This window comes from Colletotrichum truncatum (assembly GCF_014235925.2).
Source record: "Colletotrichum truncatum strain CMES1059 chromosome Unknown Contig_0003, whole genome shotgun sequence".
NCBI classification, from domain to species: domain Eukaryota; kingdom Fungi; phylum Ascomycota; class Sordariomycetes; order Glomerellales; family Glomerellaceae; genus Colletotrichum; species Colletotrichum truncatum.
In genome coordinates this window covers 624,841-643,741 of record NW_027222400.1, presented here as the reverse complement: position 1 = coordinate 643,741, position 18,901 = coordinate 624,841, and the positions used below count along the sequence as shown (strand labels likewise).

The 18,901-nt window shown below is 48.6% G+C and overlaps 5 protein-coding genes across 5 annotated transcripts; 3 read left to right on the top strand and 2 right to left on the bottom strand.

The window, feature by feature from the left end:
- Positions 1–560: 560 nt before the first annotated feature.
- CTRU02_205045 (sugar transporter) lies at positions 561–2,308 on the top strand (the record flags this gene model as incomplete). Its single annotated transcript, XM_036724366.1, has 5 exons — positions 561–939; positions 989–1,095; positions 1,149–1,283; positions 1,331–1,713; positions 1,774–2,308. The coding sequence occupies 5 exons, from the start codon at positions 561–563 to the stop codon at positions 2,306–2,308; spliced, it is 1,539 nt and encodes a 512-aa protein (XP_036583993.1).
- A 961-nt stretch (positions 2,309–3,269) lies between these two features.
- CTRU02_205044 (vacuolar sorting protein vps1) lies at positions 3,270–5,932 on the top strand (the record flags this gene model as incomplete). Its single annotated transcript, XM_036724367.1, has 6 exons — positions 3,270–3,569; positions 3,636–3,911; positions 3,969–4,192; positions 4,243–4,393; positions 4,437–5,612; positions 5,672–5,932. 6 exons carry the CDS (start codon positions 3,270–3,272, stop codon positions 5,930–5,932), a joined length of 2,388 nt encoding a protein of 795 aa, XP_036583994.1.
- Positions 5,933–6,153: 221 nt separating this feature from the next.
- Positions 6,154–7,789, bottom strand: CTRU02_205043 (amino acid permease; the record flags this gene model as incomplete). The annotated part of the gene is made up of 2 exons (XM_036724368.2): positions 6,154–6,194; positions 6,247–7,789. 2 exons carry the CDS (start codon positions 7,787–7,789, stop codon positions 6,154–6,156), a joined length of 1,584 nt encoding a protein of 527 aa, XP_036583995.2.
- A 1,066-nt stretch (positions 7,790–8,855) lies between these two features.
- Positions 8,856–10,309, bottom strand: CTRU02_205042 (o-methyltransferase; the record flags this gene model as incomplete). Its single annotated transcript, XM_036724369.1, has 5 exons — positions 8,856–9,172; positions 9,230–9,666; positions 9,722–9,845; positions 9,901–10,036; positions 10,103–10,309. 5 exons carry the CDS (start codon positions 10,307–10,309, stop codon positions 8,856–8,858), a joined length of 1,221 nt encoding a protein of 406 aa, XP_036583996.1.
- A 5,462-nt stretch (positions 10,310–15,771) lies between these two features.
- On the top strand, positions 15,772–17,563 carry CTRU02_205041 (sugar transporter stl1; the record flags this gene model as incomplete). The annotated part of the gene is made up of 3 exons (XM_036724370.1): positions 15,772–15,859; positions 15,927–17,104; positions 17,162–17,563. The coding sequence occupies 3 exons, from the start codon at positions 15,772–15,774 to the stop codon at positions 17,561–17,563; spliced, it is 1,668 nt and encodes a 555-aa protein (XP_036583997.1).
- Positions 17,564–18,901: the final 1,338 nt, after the last annotated feature.

Sequence of the window (18,901 nt, the reverse complement as noted above, 5' to 3'; positions counted from 1 at the left end):
GGAACGGTTCCATGGGAAGTCGGGGGGATTAGGTTGGTGCTCCGTCCCGCCCGATTTCCGGGCTATTTTTCTTTCTTTCACCTCCCCCCGAGTTCCGAGCCCGGGGTAGCCCTAGTCTAGCGTCTGCTACCCGAGTGGATGGTCACTAGACTCCTTCACCCGCAGAAAGATTTTCGTTCTGGGCTCGGTTCCTCCACTTTTCTCTCCAGGAGTTTTCTCCTATGTTCTCGCGCTGTACTCCGTACACTAGATTGCTTCCCCAATGGGTGCCCCAAGCTGGGGAAGCCTTCTCCGCTGGACCATGTGTTGGCTTGCCGTCAGTCTTCTTCTGATCGGATGACTTTTATTATTAGTGGAGGTTACATTAGCGTCTAGTCCCTGGGGTGTTAACCCCACAATACAAGGAAGGGAGGCGTAACGTAATATCAGTAAAGAGTCGGTTCATTCCCACGAACGAGTCTGAATACTTAAAGCACAGGGGATACATCTTCAACGTCGTCCCTGAGACTCTAGTCTAGGGGGCAAGGATCGCCTCAACACTCCCGCAGAAGCCTCTCGACATGGCACCAAATAGAATCCTCAAACACTTCAACCGAAGTCTGGCTGCAGCCTTCACGGTTGTGGCCATTTCGACATTCAACTATGGCTTCGACAATGCTGGTTACTCCACCACCCAGGCAATGGATGCCTTTCAGCAGCAGTTCGGCGACCAAGATCCTACCACCGGAAAGTGGAAGATCCCACCTAGTTGGCTGTCACTCTTCAACAGCCTCAACTACATCGGCTTCGCCGCTGGTGTTGTTATCGGCAGTCTCGTGAGTGCCCGTTGGGGCCGTCGCTGGTGCATGTTCGGAATGAGTGCTTGGGCGGTGATTCCCGCAACGATTGCCTTGACATCTAGTACTCGGGAGCAGATCATGGCTGCGCGCATTCTCAACTGTAGGCCGAACGCTTTCTCTGTTTTATTGAGCTTTTACTGATCTTTCAGATATCTATGTTGGTATGGAACTGGCTGTCGTACCTGTTTACCAGTCGGAGATTGTGCCATCCGAAATTCGAGGCTTCGCGGTCGGATCCTACCAATTCAGTCTTATGGTAGGTACCTAAGCTGTTACTGGAGGGAATATCTTCTGATTAACTCTGAATAGTTCGGCACTTTGATTGTCAACTCTGTCTGCAGAGGCACAAGTACCTTAGAAGGCAACGCCTCTTGGAGGATACCCATGGGATTGTTCTACGTTATTCCAGTTATAGTCATGTGTTTGATCTTCTTTATTCCAGAGGTAAGTGTTTCTTCCTGAAACCCGCAGTATCGAGCTACTGCTAACAATTGACCAAGTCACCTCGATGGCTTTTGATCCAGGATAGAGTCGAAGAGGCGCAGTTGTCGCTTAAGAAACTCCGAGTTGGTACCATCACAGACGCCGAGATCGACGAACAATTTGCGGCACTTCAATACGCATTGAAACAAGAGGTCGAACAAGGCAACTATTGGGAACTGTTCAAGGGAGTAAACTTGAAGAGAACAGCCGTGGTTATGGTCATGAACTTCCTTCAACAAGCTACGGGCCAAGCATTCGCATCTACATATGGAGCCATCTTCATCAAGGATATCGGAACTGTCAACCCCTTCACAATGACCATCGTCAACGCCATTGTTAACCTTGTCATGGTTTTCGTGGGTCTTTACCTTAATGATCGTGTGGGGCGACGGTATGTATTGCCGTTGGGTAAAACATAACAAGCCGACTGATGCTAACCTATTCTCATTAGGCCCCTTCTCATGATCGGTGCTGTCTGGCAGTTTGCAGCTATTGTAACTATGGGCTCTCTCGGCACCATCTCGGATCCCTCATTCGCTGTCAAGACAAGTATCGTGGCTATGCTGACCGTCTTTGCGGCCGGCTACGTCTTCGCCTGGGCCCCGCTGAACTATGTCGTCACAACCGAGATTCCGGCCCTCCGACTTCGCGACGCATCTCAACGAACAGCTTCCATGGTCAATGTCCTGGCCAACTTCCTTGTCAACTTCAGCATCCCTCACCTTTTATACACTCCAGGCGCCGGGCTTGGGTCCAAGGTGGGCTTCATTTTCGCGGGTATCTTAGTCCTCGCGTTTGTTTTCACCTGGTTCTGTATTCCGGAATGCAAAGGCAAGTCTCTCGAGCAGATCGACAGAATGTTCAACGAGGGAATTCCCCTACGCAAGTTTGGAAACTATAAACCGGAGGATACCTTCCAGGCGTTCACTGAAGATGGGGAGAAGGCCGGCGTGGTTGTTACCGCGCGGCATCAAGAGAAGGCCTGAGACAGACATCAAACAAGCATTCGGCAGGCTGTGTACATATTTCACTACGTTGGGGCCGGGAAAACCGGTCGCCTCGTATGTAGTAGGTTAGAGACCGAATGAATACGTGGTGGTCATGATCTAGCTGGCCAATGTTTCTATTCTTTCCACATCAGTTTGAGATTTGGTTTTGGATTCCGGAGAACATTCCTAGATGGTGCTTGTATGTCGGAATTTGTTTTAAGAGCAGACAAGGCTTTGAACTGTTGGTTACCTCGATGAGGATAATTCCGGCTCACCCGCGTCGATCATTGGCGAATGTTCTGCGGCTGAACCAGGCCCAGATAAAACGACCTGCCAATTCTGTCCAACAAGCGGCATTTCCCAAGCTGTTTTTAGCTCCGTACGAGCAGGCTGGAAATTTGAAGGAGGCTTGGTATGTTTCGTGCCACTGCCTTGGGTCTGTTGGAGTGCGCGTGCTTATCAATTCATCTTCACTGGCTGCATTGTAGCTCCTGCATCTAGGGCTGGTTCATGGCCGTACCAACCAACAGAACACTCACTACAACATCCAATAGCCTTCTTTACAGGTGATGTATTGGCTGGTTCCGCGGCCCCCGGTATCATGTTACGCTACTGCTGCGCCCGCTTCAACCTGATAGATGCTACGTGTGCCGGGTTCAACGACAGCAACAATGAGGCAGATTGGGGAATGCTTGCCGCTTACATTGATGACTTTTTTTTTTTTTTTTTCACCACACAATTGATTCACCCCTGATGTATCAAATGTAACGAGGTGTGGTGAATGCGCCGTTGATTCCAAAACTATATAATGGTGCGTGCTCCAATGCATGTTGAATTGATTAAAGCTCCAACGAATTAACCTTCATTGAATATCATACCCAATTATTCCAAAGCTCATATCCCGTTATAATAACTTGTCTCGAGGCGTTGTCATCATCTTTTCATTCACAGTTCCAATATGGTCACCACTGGAACATCCCCCCCTTCTCCCCAGGCACTACAGTCAGAACTCGAGAAGATGAACGTTGGTACTGATGTCGCGGATGACTCTAACGATAGTTCCGACACCGAGTCACAAGCAAGCTCACTTCCTAGCTCGGTGGATCCATCCCCCGGCTGTGATGACAATCATCGCGAGAAAGTTCGAAATAACAACATCCCAGAGAATCCCTTCGATAGCGAGAGCAGTAGGATTCTCTTCGATGCGATTGATCGCCTTCAGTCATTTGGTGTAAGCGGGAAGCTTGAAATACCCCAGGTAAGACTGTGTAGGCTCTCTGACTTCTTAAATATGATTGCTAATGAACATCTGGAATGGAAACAGCTGGTTATCGTTGGAGGCCAATCAAGCGGTAAATCATCCCTACTGCAAAGTTTGACCGAGATTCCTTTTCCAGTTGGTAAAGGCTGTTGCACTCGATTCGCCACGCGCATTGTATCACGTAGGACGGCGCCGGGCAGTGACAATGTTGTCAAGATCACCATCACTGAGCCGGAGGTCGAAGACATATTTGATTATCCGTTCGATGACACCTATGAGGACTACAACTACGTGAGCGATCACCTTGGCGTTGAAGAATTCAAAAACATCATGGAAGAGGTAAGTGCTTTCTCGCACTATTTATGACCTTTTTTTTTCTAAATACATGTTCCTTAGGTATCGACAAAGTACATGGGCATCAAATCAGGCGAAGGCATTGGAAAGAAAAACTTTGCAGCTGAAGTCCTTCGCATTGAGCTTTCAGGCCCATCACGCTCTTACTTCAGTATCCTCGATGTACCAGGAATCTTCTCCTTTCCGTATCTCGTCAACGAGAGTGAAATGCATGGCATCAAAAGGATGGTCGAAGGTTATATGAGACAGCCTGCCAACATTGTGATGTAAGTCGGCAATGAGCGGCACGTTCACTGTATAAGCTAACCTCTAGCAGTTGTGTGGCCGATGCAGTGACAGATTTATCAAACCAGGAGATTTTTAAGCTCGCGGCCAGTCTTGTTGACAAGAATCGGCTTGTTGGAGTTTTTACCAAGTGTGACATGCTCCATGACCCCACAGAAGTATGCAATGTCCCTATTCCCACTGTAAGCAGATTTCGCAGGTTTTTGATGCTGATTATAACCAAAGATAGTGGATATCGCGAGCGGAAATGGTGATCACGCCGAAAAGACGATGCACGGTGGCTGGTTTGTCGTGCGAAATCGAGCTGAAAAAGATGGAGATGAGCTCAACCCCAAAGAAGCCGAGAATCAACTTTTCAGTCAGCCGGTTTGGAAGAAGATCCGAGAAGACCGAAGAGGCTCCAGTATGCTCAAGAAGCATCTAGGAAACCTACTGTGCGCAAGAATACGTGCAAACTTCCCTAGCCTTCAGGGATCCATCAGGAGGCTTCTCCTCGATGCTCAGGCATCGAGAAGGAATTTCGGCGACGCCAGACCAAGCCACCATCTTCGTCAGCAATACCTCAGAGATGTTGTTGATAGATACCATCATGTTGCGGTCAAAACTCTCAAGAGCCCAGGCTCACTCTCAGAGGAGGTCCTTCGTGTGAGAAGTATAGTGCGCGAAGCCAACGAAAGCTTTACAGCAGATATGAGACATAACGGCCACAGCCACCAATTCGAAGATGAGGAAATTGAACCAACAGAGAAGCTCGCAAATGCTATGGCAGAACACTACTCCGATAACCCTCCTATTGTACAACATACACCGAAAAGTCCGTCCCGCCACAAGTCTTCTCAGCCACTGCGTGGGCAGTCTGGGCCAAAAAAGCCTTTTGTTGAAGAGATTCGGAATCAGCTTCGCCTCTGGCAGGCAACGGAACTCCCTGGCCTCATCAACACGGAGGTCATTAAAGTATTGTACAAGCAACAATCGGAAAACTGGCAACATATTGCGGAAAAGCACATCGCTACAGTAGCTAGTAGTATTGAGACTGCGTCCAACAAAATTCTTCAAGACGTTTGTTCTCACTCGGGCGATTCAACGATTCTCTTCGAAGAACTGTCAAAAGTTTTGGATCAATTCCAGCGGCAGACAAAAGACAAAGCTCTCATGGAACTAAGGGAGCACTGTCGTCGAGAAAGACAATCTCATCTTCAGACAACTGACGTGAGGTTCCATCAAAACCTGCAAACTTTGCGGAGCATTCGATTACTCAATGCCTATGGTTCAATGCCAAAGAGGGATGGGGAGTTAAGCGATCCAAGGGCACATCTTGGCGCATTTTACCACCACTGTCATCACTCCATGGAAGACAACATGGTGGGTGACGTTCACGATGTCGTTAAGGTCTATTACCAGGCAAGTTTACCACCTGTCACAGACTTCAATCTTATTATGTTGCTGACCAAGCCGTATAGCTATCCATCGAAGCTTTCATCAGATATGTAACAAACGATATTATCGAGGATTTCATATCTTATGCTGAAGGTCCTCTGATGGGCCTCTCAACAGACTGGATTTTTGGCTTAACAGAGGAAGAGGTTGAGAGGTTCGCACGAGAAGACGATGATACTGTGAAGAAACGAGCTCACTTCGACGGTATAATCGAAAAGCTTCAACTTGCCGAAGAAATTGCGGAGAAAGCTAGAAAACAGACCCGGAGCCTGGGAGATCTTTGACGGCTGCAAAACTCCATTGGTTCATGCATCATGATATATAAAGGATGACCTTCAATTTTATTGGTTACTCGTTGACTGAATTACAACATGCTAAGCAGAGTCGGGGGTGCCACAAAATCGTCAAGTATAGTCGCACATTGAGAGAATTTTCTTTTGGCCCTCGAAACCCTTTAGCGCTACACATATGACCCTTTCGGATCAAGCACCTTACCCCCCTCCTTTCATGCTGCAATTCCATCGGTTGCTGGAGGGCCCTTGTAAACTAGAGTCATGTCAGTTTCACACTTCATTCACTCAAATGTGGATAAACATACCTTTACGGGCATGGACTCTGTACCATATCGCAGATAAAACAGCGAATCCAACAAATACTAAACTCGCATAGTTCATAGAAACTGTTGTGACCGGTAAAGCTGTGGGCATGCTAAATAACACCGCTTGAAAAGAAACCCAAGCAACAGCGAAGCAGTTTATCACCATTCCAACCTTAGGTCCGCAGTTGTAGCGTGCCCGATTTACTTCCCTGCGTCCATGCACCATACTGATGACTATGGGGATAAGATAACTAACCTCCAGAGCTATGACACCGACAGAAACAAATGCTGTGAATGCGGAGGTGCTTCCAATATTGATGATGCCAAGGAGCATTTCTATTACTGTGACCAGGATGACAGCGTTGATAGGGACTCCAAGCTTTGCATCTACTTGAGACCAGAAGCGAGAGCCAGGAATGGCGTTGTCTCGAGCAAACGCCCATGTGCATCGCGATGCAGCCACGGTTATGCTAATACTGCATCCAATCGTGACGATGAGAACCAGAACCATAAGACCGAGGCCGCCGGCCTTGGTTCCCATGGCGGACAGGAAAACAACTGGTAAAGCCTGGCCGTATGGGGAGGCGATGATCTCGTCAAGTGGAGCCATGGTGAAACAAATAGGCAAGATGAAGAAAAGCCCGGCCACTCCTTGTATAGGGACAGTAAGTCCAATGGCTCTGGGTACCCGTACTGATGGATCTTTGCATTCTTCCGCCATGGCCGAAATCATACCAACGGCGCAGAAAACATAGGCCGATGGCAATAAGCCAATGAAGAACGTGAAATGTCCCCAACCTGAAAAAGTCTCTTCGTAGTGGCCTAGGGCATAGTCAATGCTGTGTCGGCCTGCTTTTGCCTGAACTGAGAGTGCAACCAACGTGACGACGATGGTGATCCCGATAAACGCTGCACAACAAGTGTCAACCATCGCAAGCCATCGGTTTGCGAATATGACAACAAGTGCAGTAAATAGCAACAGACTATAAAAAATAAGCAGAAGCTGCCATGACGTGGCTACCCAAGTCGGCTCCATCATCGTTATTGTTCCGGCAAGGAGAGAGGCAAAGCCGAAGTTGACTGAGAGCGTAATAGTCCAGTTGGCAATCAGCCAAGTCCATCCAGTCACGAATGAAAGGGCAGTCTTGCCCTTGGAGGCGATTTGAAACGACCAGTAGTATGGACCAGCAGAGGTTGGATAGCGCGAGGCGAGTTCGGCCACAGATAGTGCAACACATTGACCAAAAATCGCAACGACTATCCAGCCGACAAAAAGAGACAACGGGCCGCCGCCATAAATGGCATTGATAAGGGGGCCGCCTAGACCGTAGGGGATGGAACAGATGGCGAATGCCTGGAAGAGGAGGGTATGTGTAGAACGGTTTCGGTGCAAATTCGATGGCTCATAGCCCAGCTGCTCCAAATTTTCGATATCGCCAGAGACTACACTATTGAAAGTGCCACATCCAGAGGCTCTCCTGGCAGTTATCGCTGTTTTGGGTTCAAACTCGGGCTGAGGGAACTCATAATTGGACTTCGCCATAATGGTTAAAACTGAATGTGTTAGGGCTTGTAGCGTTGATAGAACGTAGTGGCCTTATGCTTACATTGGTCAAAGAACTAGCGAGTGAGTATTGGTCTATATAAGATACAGATTGGAGGTGTATGTGTGTGCCATCTTTTATTCACACCAAGGATGTCTCATTAGAAGTTGCCTAGTATTCCAAGTTCTGGACCGCTCGTATTGGCCTGTTTGCTTGCTATAGAGTAGCCTTCTCTCACTTGATTCGGTAGATCCATGCCGCAAAAAGCTAGCTGCCGATAACAACAATCATCTCGGCCTACCTGTCAGCTGCTCACGTCTATCTCACCAAGGCATCTTATACCGGGAGTGTGTCTGTGAAGGCGGGGTAACAGGGATAACCGGTATTTTGAGAGATGGAGATATGCTGAACCTAGCGTGCGTTGGTGGCGGAGAGAGCATCCTGGGGGAGATTAAGGCCACGGGAATTATTGGACAGCACATAAAGTATGTTTGCTCGTGTTACATATCGATCAAACTATCGGTTATCAAATTTCCCCTTTTGCTTCTTGATGTAATTCAACAGCTTTTATTTGGGCAGACAGCTAATGACTCTTCTACTGGAAATATGGCTGTCTATGAACTCCTAGGCTGGCGCTACATCAAAGATAATTCATTGCGGGACAACGGAGGTGAGCTGCTTCAAATTAGCAGCGAACACACTTCGACTACTACATTAGTGATATACCTCAAACAGGAAATTCGTGACGGTTGGTCAACTTGGTTGATTTGTCGCGACCCCGCATCTCCCAGTAACTAATCGCGTAAAAGTTCTTGATTTGGGTAGCAGTACCGATAAGAAAGAAGCTAGCTGACCCGAGATCCAATCAAGTCCATCCAAAGTTTCATACAATCCCTCCAGGAAGAAGTGTGGGGTTAGCCGAATATCAACTGAAATCACTCGTGGTGACTTCTACTAGATATGATCTTGAAGTTCGGAGATTCAGTGAAATGGGCCATGCTCTCGTTCCTGCAACTACGAACCTCTCATACGATTAGCTCATAAGAGAACCATGCTTCTACCATCTTAAACAGGTACTTCCGCTTCGATAATGCTCTGGGTTGCAGAAGGCAGCTTCCATATCTTTATGACAACGAAGCCAGCTGATTCGAGAAGTTCTCGCCAATCCTTCTCGGAGCGTTCCCTACCACCCACTAGTACCATCATTTGGATGTCAAATGCAGCGGTTTGCGGATTTGCAGGACCCTCGTTATCAATGTGTTCATGGAGCAGAAGTCTGCTATAACCTGGTGTCATAGCCTCCTTTTGAGCCGCCAATATCTTCCGAGCCAGTTCGTCCGGCCAATCATGGAGAATAGAATGCATTAAGTATGCACGAGCGCCTGACACCAGTGAGATTTTATCAAGTTTATACGGTCATTTTCTTGATTTTGGCATACCTTTGACTGGCTGAGGCGTAAAAAAGTCGTATGCAACTTTATTAATGCCAGTGGGCATAGGCGCCTTCTCAATAACTGACTCCAGGTCCTCGAGATATAGCTGGGAAGCTACCTTTGGATCGGTTTGATGAAAGACTATGAGATCATGACCTGTTCCCCCTCCGACATCTACTACAAGCGGTGTGCCGGGTTCCGCATCGAGTAGCGTTTCAATTGGAAATATATCCGTCCATACTGGCTGCTGTGAAGCAATAGTTTTCTGGATGGTATTGAATTCATCTTGCTCGTCAGGATGCGCTGTGTAGTAAGACCAAAGATCTCCCTCCCACCCGTGGGCAAACTGGAACGCTGTTGCTCTAGGGTCTTCGGGGTTCGCGTACCCAGTCTTCTCGAAGAAACGAGGAAGATGGGCGTAAATGGGCAGAATAAGGTTATAACTATGAAAAGTTCGAGTCAACGATGTATCACACGATAATGCCAAACAGGCCTTACTAGCTATTGAACAGCCCATGAAACACCGGCGCGGTTATGCTCATGCTAAACTGTGTCGGCTGTAATGTTCCTAATGGTCCTTCTTTCACGATATGATTTGCTGCCATTAGACGTAATAGCCGATCTGATGTTTGATAATCAGCACTTTGAATTGAGCCGTAATGTTCTTAGGCGCTCACAGAGGAGGCGGGCGTCGCATTTGCCACCAACAATCTCTGCCGCTTGAGTACTGGTCAATGAACCATTCCCATGCTCGTGCCACTTTTGAAATAGCTGCAAGTCATTGACAGTTTTCAAAGCCGCACCGAGAGCTGGCTACACGTCCTACTCTTAGCCAGGCACATAAACTCACGTAACGAATTGTTGAAAAGGGCGCAATACCTGAGTCATGTTGAGTCGGACAGTCGTATCCCATGGGGACTCGAGACGAGCCAACAGAGCCTGTGTTGCTGACAAAGCCTGCATTCGCTCACCTTCATCGTTGAACGAGTCGAAGTTCACATTTTCTATGTTTTGTATAAAACTGTCTAGAAAGCAACTTTGGACTCCGAAATGGCCCTCAGGTGGGTTGTGTTTACCAGAAGACATTGATGTTAGAATTCGGTGATGGGATATATTGTAACAGTAAACTACGGGCGTCGTAAAGGTGAAAAGTGTAGAACGGATTTGCGTGGCTTCTCCACGATCATACAGACAACCACTTTTTTTTTTAAAAAAAAATTCCCGTAAAAAGATGCGATTTATGAGCATAACGGGAGATTAGTGTTCCTGCAACCGTAAACGTAGATCAAACTTCTCGGCGCTTGACTCGGTTTTGGGTATGCTGGGGTCTATGAACCAGGATCAGCTTCGGTGACGCGGGACTGTAGATGGAAAGCCACAATTTTTGACTTTCATTTGAAATACTTGCCTATTGTATGTGGAAAAAGTCCTTTACTGAACCACTATCATCTTCACCTGCCAGCTTGGGTATTTGCATTGTACTTAAAGGTAATCTACCAAGGTAAGCGATGCCTTTATCTACACCTATCACTCAAGTCTCAGCCGTACCTATCTTCTAAACGTGCCAGCGATGTCGTGTTGATTGTTAACTTACACAGTCGGCAGTCCGAGCTCTCTAGGTAGCTTTGATAATGGTTCTCAATGTATTTACAAACCATCTAAAAGCAATTAGACAAAACGGAAGCAGATAATTCATTATTTAATAATTGCTCTTGGTGGTAATCATGGGAGGAGTTCTGGCAATAATACGACAATTGAATATGTTCATAGACGAGCACTAGCTCCTGTAATGCGGCTTTGCCAAACCTCCGGTAACGACGTAACGCCACAGTGGCTTAGACTCAACCGGAAAACATCCTTCATCAAACTTGCACTGAGTAAAGCGTTCATTCAACGCGCAACTCTACCTCTGATTCCACAATAAAGCGCCGCGGGGCATGTACAGAGACTGAACAGATATTCCTAGATACAATTTTCCACAGGTTTTCACTAGTCAGAGCGAATCCATAGTATCGTCACTGAATTAAGACGAACCGGGAAAGAACATATATAGCAACCATATGATGAAATAGTCGCTTCCATAACACTTGGTATACCTGGTGATCTGTTGAATATTTGGCTACATCAAGGTTCAGGTGCCAATTATATGTCCGCCGCTACCAAAAAATTGTGATATTCACTTGATGGTTTCTCTACCATATGATGATATATTGCAGCCAAAATCAAGCAAAATTTGCAGTATTTAGGTGTCAAGCGCAGCACGCTATGAGGATATTAATATTCGAAAGTGACTTCAACCACACACCACCCGCCCATAAAATTAAAACAATCTACATCCAGATCTCTCATATAGAATTCAAAGCCGGCACCGAAATATCCAACTTAGATTTGAAGTCGAAACTGAATTTGATCCACTCCACCAACCGTTAGACCCAAAACAGATCCACGATGCCGACGAGAGCTCGGTGACGTCGGTGTGGAGGACCCGCAAGAGCCTTATTCAACGGGCCTTGGCCGGTACGTGACTCCGCCGGGGCTTCCGGCCAGCGGAGTCAGTTCGTTCTCACTGGAGTTGCGAATGGTCTCGATCAACCTACTTTAAAGGAGAATAGCGGGCATTGGTGCTGATCATAGCATTGACTCGGTTGGTAGCAAGACTAACTATGGTTCTGGCCATGTGCATCAATTTGTCGCCGCATACACACTACTGGAACATATTCCTTATCAAAAGTTGAAGAACGATGCAGCTTCTGTGCTGTTTTATGCCACCGAACATCAAGTGCGCGATGACGACAACATTCTGTCCTTGTTTAAATTGATAAAAACACCTGAGGCGAAACTGAGATGTTTTTTGTCATTCCACGTAATGGTCGACGCTAGATTCAATAAACCCGCGTAAGTCGCAGACCAACCTAACCAGTTGCTGACACACGAGGCATTTACACTGTCCTCTATCAAGAAACAAGTAAAGATAGTTTTCCAAATCACAAAAACAAGTATCTGTTATCTCGGTAGGTATCCGGCGCCACAATCACATTGTCTCAAAAACCAAGGCTTCACCAACGGGTCTAGACGAAAACTGACAAAGTGGGGACCAGATGAGACGTCATTTGCGGTAGAAAGTCCCAAGAGCACGTCTTCGCCGCTGGTGCGGTACATACTCGCCCCATAGCCCTAGATGCAGATATAGATGGCGCCTTTTTACTCAATCGAAGACGTATTGTACTGTGTTGAGCCGACGATTTCCCGTTAGAACCAGGGGCTTTATGAGGCCAGTTTAGACATCTTGCCACCTTGTCACATGATGGTTCCTTTGTGTATCCGTATGCTTCAAAAGTGGTTCTTGACCTGATGGAGGCCCTCGGCTCCAGTATCTTGGGGTGAGGGCGTGCCTGACCACAGGTTCATGTGTCGGAGAAACCCATCTTTTTCCACGCCTAAGGCCTCAGTTCGTAACTTTGCCCTTTTCGCGTCCACCTCATCTCCAGATTACTCCAGCATTGGCTGCCTCAGAAGCACGGAGCAATCTTAGGGCTCTTGACAAGGTTCCCGGTCTCCACCGAAATCCAAGAAACTTGGTTCTTGATGTGGGGCCGAGGAAGCAGAATTTTCCGGAGCGGCGATGTCCATCCTGCTTGGCGTTAGCATCCCGTTGCCCGCCTCCTCCAACAGCAAAATCGGCACCGGCACGCCAACGGCCCTGGCGGCACGACGGAGTTGGAGTAGTGCAGGTTGGAATCATTTTTAGCAAAGTTTCCGGTGGCATGGTGGAGTAAATCCCATGGATTCAATCCTACTTCCCATCATTAACACGTATTTTGCAGTGTTACTTGGTAAATGCAAGCAAACTAGTGATGAGATCCTCTGATGGGTGGCTTGCCATGTTCGCTAAGGCACCAAAAACAAAGTCCCTCCCGTCACATTCTCCTGTACTTACAGATGCAGATGTATGCGTGTATGTACGAATTGCTAGTGGGCCCAATTTGTTCTCGCGTCAGGCATCTTTCGCCGAGTTGTGGAGTCAAGCCGGCTCAGAGAACCGTCCAAGAGTCAGGGACTCAGGGTCTTGCCTCGTTTGGTGTACGGTCGATGCCCGATAGGATACGATGTGATGAAGATCTCTTTTCAAGACACGAGTTTTGTTTTGTTGGCGATGGATATTAGCGTCTTAGCGAGAGCATGGAAACCACGTTCTGCCGGGACTTTGGCATCTTGACAGACTTGGTCTAACCAAGTCATTGGTAAAAAGATCGGCGTGGTTGTTTCTTCTGCCGTGCCGCTTCATTATTTTGACGAAAATTGGTGGAAACCGAGCAATTGCGGTAATAATACACAGATAATAGAAGCAGGTTGATGGCCGAACATCTTGATACGTCAGCCGACATACGATGATGGTCAAAAGATGCAGATTTTTGTATGCCAAGAAGCACAGACTTCGGCCTCATTACCTTTTTCCGCAGACTAAAGTCACCAAACCAACACATCAAAGCGGATCCGAGTCAGTTCATTTTGGATTAGCAAGGAGAGATTTGACTGGGTGGTCCTCCAGTTCATGCAGGCGAACTGCGGGCGGAATAAGCCCAACTGTCACCGCTCTGGCCCGGTTGTTTTTCCGTAAGCATATCCAATCAAAGGCATGCTCTGGCGTCTGTATCGAGTTATTGTGAGTTTCAGTCAGCTCACCATTGGCTTGGCCCTTCGCCTCGCGCGCCTGCTCGGATTACCGCTTTAGGACATCCGGTAAAAAAGTCGTCCTTTGAAGACGACGTCATCCCGATGACTGGATAGATCGGAAGGTAATTCCCACTTTAACCCCATAGTTAGCCGCATAGTAATTCTGGAGACTGAAAGGGCTTGAGAGGTGGTAGTGTAAGGATAGAGACCCCCCATGAAGCCCCTATGAAGGGATAAACAGACACAAGCAATTTGGCCAAGTACGCTGTATCCAGCGAATTGTCTTGTCTTTCTGGGCAATTTGGGTCTCAATGTCTTAGCAGTCTTAGCTGTCAGTCAAGCTTTTCTTGGTGATCAACAACATTTCAACTTCATGTTGTTAACATCCACAAAACAACAAAAAAAACAGACGGATTCAAGGCCGGAGAATAACAATCAAACCGAATCTTTCTCGAGACTAATTTCGTCTGAACCAATACGTCATACTCCCCACCCACCATCTCTCATCTTGTCAAAGTTCGTCACCAACAACTGCCGACGTTGACAAATCGCGTGCGAGTATTTCAACTTGAAACCTGGTTCTGTCGCCGTTCCCCACGACGGGGTCCAACTTAAATCTTGAGCAGGGCCAAACAGAGTTAACCAGACGCTCGCCCGAGGGGGGAATCAGAATCCGCAGCTGCAAGCGCTCAGAGCGGCTACATTATCATCCTCCCTCACTGGCAAACCTCGTCGCCTCGGCGCTTCTTTCTATGTAGGGTCAGTTCGGCCTAGGGTTGCCGCAGGGTTCGCACAGGGCCCCCTGACTCGCATAAGTGGGTGGCGGCGGCGTTCACAACGCCCAAACTAGGAATCGAAATGAACTCGAGCCAACCAAATGTAACTATCTGGGAACAATGGCACCCAATACCAGCATGCACAAAGGAGCCCCAAAGGTACCGGCAGCTGCACTACTTATCGGTTCCTATCAGAAATTTTCGGATATGACGTCGTAGTCTCCAGTACATCTCCATCTTTAGGTCCACCGATAATGTGCGAATTGCGGCTCTTCTGGGTCCTCCTTTGAGTCCATCATCTCCGCTTCGCCATCCTTGCAACGAATGATGTTGGCCGGAGAGCACTGGCTAACTTTCTTACTGCATCGGGGTCTGCCCGAATTCTGCCGCGAAAAGAAGAACACCAGAAGGTCTCCACGGGCGCGTCACGGCGGTGAGACGGCCGTATTGCAACCTTTCATTGTCTTCCTCGCGCCGTATTGGCCCGCGCCGGGCCCATCACGTTCACGACGGCGTCTTGGCCAACCTGACGACATGCCCCCGTATCCAGCTTTCCTCTTCCCCCTTCCTCCTGTACCCTGCGCCTGTCCACACCCCTCCCTCGTGGGCCCAAGTGGGTGCGTCCTTCACTCCCTCCAGGTCAGAGGTCCCTCCACTAACTCCAGGAGGGACCCTCCAGAGGGATCTTGGATCGTACGGGGATTGGGGGAAATTGGGGCGGACCCTTGGGGGACGGCTGGGGATTGGTTAGTTGGGGTTCTGGGTTGGGTGTAAACAGACGACGCCGGGGTCTGAGGCTGGCACGAGTAGGTCGTATGTGTGTTATTGTTTGAGTGATGTGGGATGCAGGAGAGCTCAATCTCTGGCTGCTGACTTTTGCCGATCTTTGTCCTGGAGTGGCAGGACTCGCATTCATCTAAAAGGGACGGACGTCGCTCGTCGTCTCGTTTCGATTCATGTTCTCCTGACATTGTAGTCTTTCAGCCCGAGCATCTGGATTCCTCCGCCGACCAACCTCTACAGCCTGCAACATTGTCTGAACTTGATCGCTCAGATACTGTCAGCTGTAAGAAGAAGAAAAAAAAAAGAGTCTTCAAGATGGGTAACTATTTCGGCCTTCGAGGCAAGAGCCTCAACTGGGCAATCAGTATCATTGCCGGATGTGATTTCTTGCTCTTCGGATACGGTATGTGTCTTGCTTTCTCTCCAAAAACCCTCATCATGGAATATCATACTGACCCGAACTCCTCCAGACCAGGGTGTCACTGGTGGTATTCTCACTCTTCCCGCATTCCAGCAACAGTTCCCTACTATCAACCCCGAGGAGGTTGGCATCTCAGATGCCGAGTCTAGCAGCCGTGCCACCACCCAGGGTATCGCTGTCGCTTCTTACAACCTCGGATGCTTCATCGGCGCCATCATCACCATCTTCATCGGTAACCCTCTCGGTCGCAAGCGCATGATTATTCTCGGTACTGCTGTCATGGTCATTGGTGCTGCTCTTCAGGCCTCTGCTTTCTCTCTGGAACACTTCATCATCGGACGTATCATCACTGGTCTCGGTAACGGCGGCAACACATCAACAGTACCTACATGGCAGTCTGAGACTTGCAGTGCTCACAAGCGTGGTAAGCTCGTCATGATCGAGGGTGCTCTCATCAGCGGTGGTATCATGATTTCCTACTGGATCGATCTGGGCATGTCCTTCGCCCCCGGCTCTGTCGCCTGGCGTTTCCCTCTGGCTCTGCAGATTTTCTTCTGCATCTTCATTCTTGCCTTTGTTTGGAACTTGCCCGAGTCCCCTCGCTGGCTTATTCTGAAGAACCGCCATGAGGAAGCCAAAACAGTCATTGCCGCCATCGCTGATCTGCCTGAAGACGACGACTATGTCAAGAACGAGTACGTGGTTATCAAGGAGACTGTCGAGGAAATGTCCAAGGGAAGCTTCTCCGATCTTTTCACCATGGACAAGCACCGCAACTTCCACCGCACTCTCATCGCCTACGTCAACCAGATGTTCCAGCAGATTTGCGGTATCAACCTCATTACCTACTACGCTCCTGTTATCTACTCCAACCTCGGAATGACCGGCTTCATGTCTCATCTTTTGGCTGCTCTGAACGGTACTGAGTACTTCATTGCCTCGTGGCCTGCCGTCTTCCTGGTCGAGCGAGTCGGTCGCCGCAAGCTCATGCTTTTCGGTGCCGTTGGTCAAGCCGCGACCATGGCCATCCTCGCCGGTGCCAACTCCGCGCCCGACAACAAGGCTTGCAACATCATTGCCATCATCTTCCTCTTCGTTTTCAACACCTTCTTCGCCATTGGCTGGCTCGGAATGACCTGGCTGTACCCCGCCGAGATTGTTCCCCTGCGCATCCGCGCTCCCGCCAACGCGCTGTCCACTTCCGCCAACTGGATCTTCAACTTCATGGTAAGAATTCCTTTGCTTGGAACTGCTCAAATGAACTTTTTTTTCTAACAACACCAGGTTGTCATGATCACCCCCGTCGCCTTCGCCAACATCAAGTACCAGACCTACATCATCTTCGCAGTTATCAACGCCTTCATCGTTCCCTGCGTCTACTTCTTCTTCCCCGAGACTGCCTACCGCTCCCTCGAAGAGATGGACTCCATCTTCGCCAAGGTCGGCACCAGCTGGAAGGGTGCTCTCAAGATCGTTCACCAGGCCGAGGTCGAGCCCCGCCGCTACGGCAAGAACGGCGAGCTGCTCATCCACTACGACGACATCAAGGAGGGCGAGGGCCGTGCCACCACCCGCGAGAACCGGGGCGAGGGCAGCAGCGGCGAGTCCGTCAACAGTGCCCAGGGCGGCATCTGGACCCGCCAGGACGAGGAGACGCAGAACGTCGTCAAGTCGGAGAAGATGTAAACGCTTCATGGTTGTGAAAGTTGTCCTCCCCCCCTCCTCCCCCCCTGAGCGGGGAATAAACCGGGCTCGGCCAGGGGCCACGCCACAAAGCAAAGCGACAAGCATCGCTACGAATTTATGGCTTTTGCCGGACCACTTGGCCGGCTTTCTCATGTTGGGCACGATATAATACCAAGTGTCATTAATTCTTTCCTAGATAGAGCTGTTGTTGGGCTCTACGCATTGTTGAGATACCACTACATTTGAACTAGAGTTCATACCTTAGATACCATACCCAGCTGTTAATTATAACATGCGGTTTTCTTCACAGTGCTATTGTCTAGAAATGTGAACTAGTAAATTTCTTCAAGCATATCTAAATTTTATGCAATTATGATAGACATAACGATCGTCTTTCCCATAAATATCAACTTTCTCTCAAAAGGCTCGACGTTGCATTGACTGGAGTTTAATCTCAAATGCCCACCACTTGCTCATCTCATCGGATGATCAATGAGACGAGAGTGCTGCAAACGCATCCGAATTCGTCAAACAACCAACTTCAGCCGGGCCACAGCTGATACACGGCCTCGTCTGTTGGCTGCCTCTCGTTACTCTTTCAGTTAACCAGCATTTTAGACCGTTCTGGCCAATGAGCCCTGTAGAGTGCGCAGCTCGGGGTGCAGTCCGAACCACCGAGCCTCAACTAGTAGACTCCGGGGGCCCCCCATGAATTCTACCCCGCAGATCACCCCAATCTGTTTCCTCTCCCCTGAATCCCACAGCGTATTCCGGGCCAACCAATGTACTTTTTTCCCATGTCGGGCGAGCTGAAATCAGAGCACGCGCACCTTTACCTCAGCCTCGGGTTTCCGTATACGGAAATCCGGTTGAGGAAAGTGTAGCCCATCCCACTCACACTGCAACCCGGGCGAACGGCATGTCCCAAACGCTTGGGATCTTGATTCGACGTGCTATTCGGCGGTTTGGGTATCTGGAACCGCCTCCGCTCTTCAATGACGGTCCGAATGACTCGGATGAGATCAATGACACGAAGTGTTTCAACCCCACGGGGAAGTCGGGACGGACATATGTGTTATGCGTCGAGTCTAAGTAGTCATTTACTCGTCATTTAATAGTGGTTCCTATTCGTGGTGAGTTTTAACCTTGTGGAGTAGATGTAAAGCCATAGTATTATACTGAATGCTGTTAGACTATACGCTGTTAGACTATAAATAACTATCATTTCTCAGATTCCTATCAACTACGGGATACTAACCTATTGTACATGGAAAAGAAGGCGAGTAGCCTCATGGGTTGAACGAAAAAAAAAAAAAAAACAGATCATTAATGTCTCTG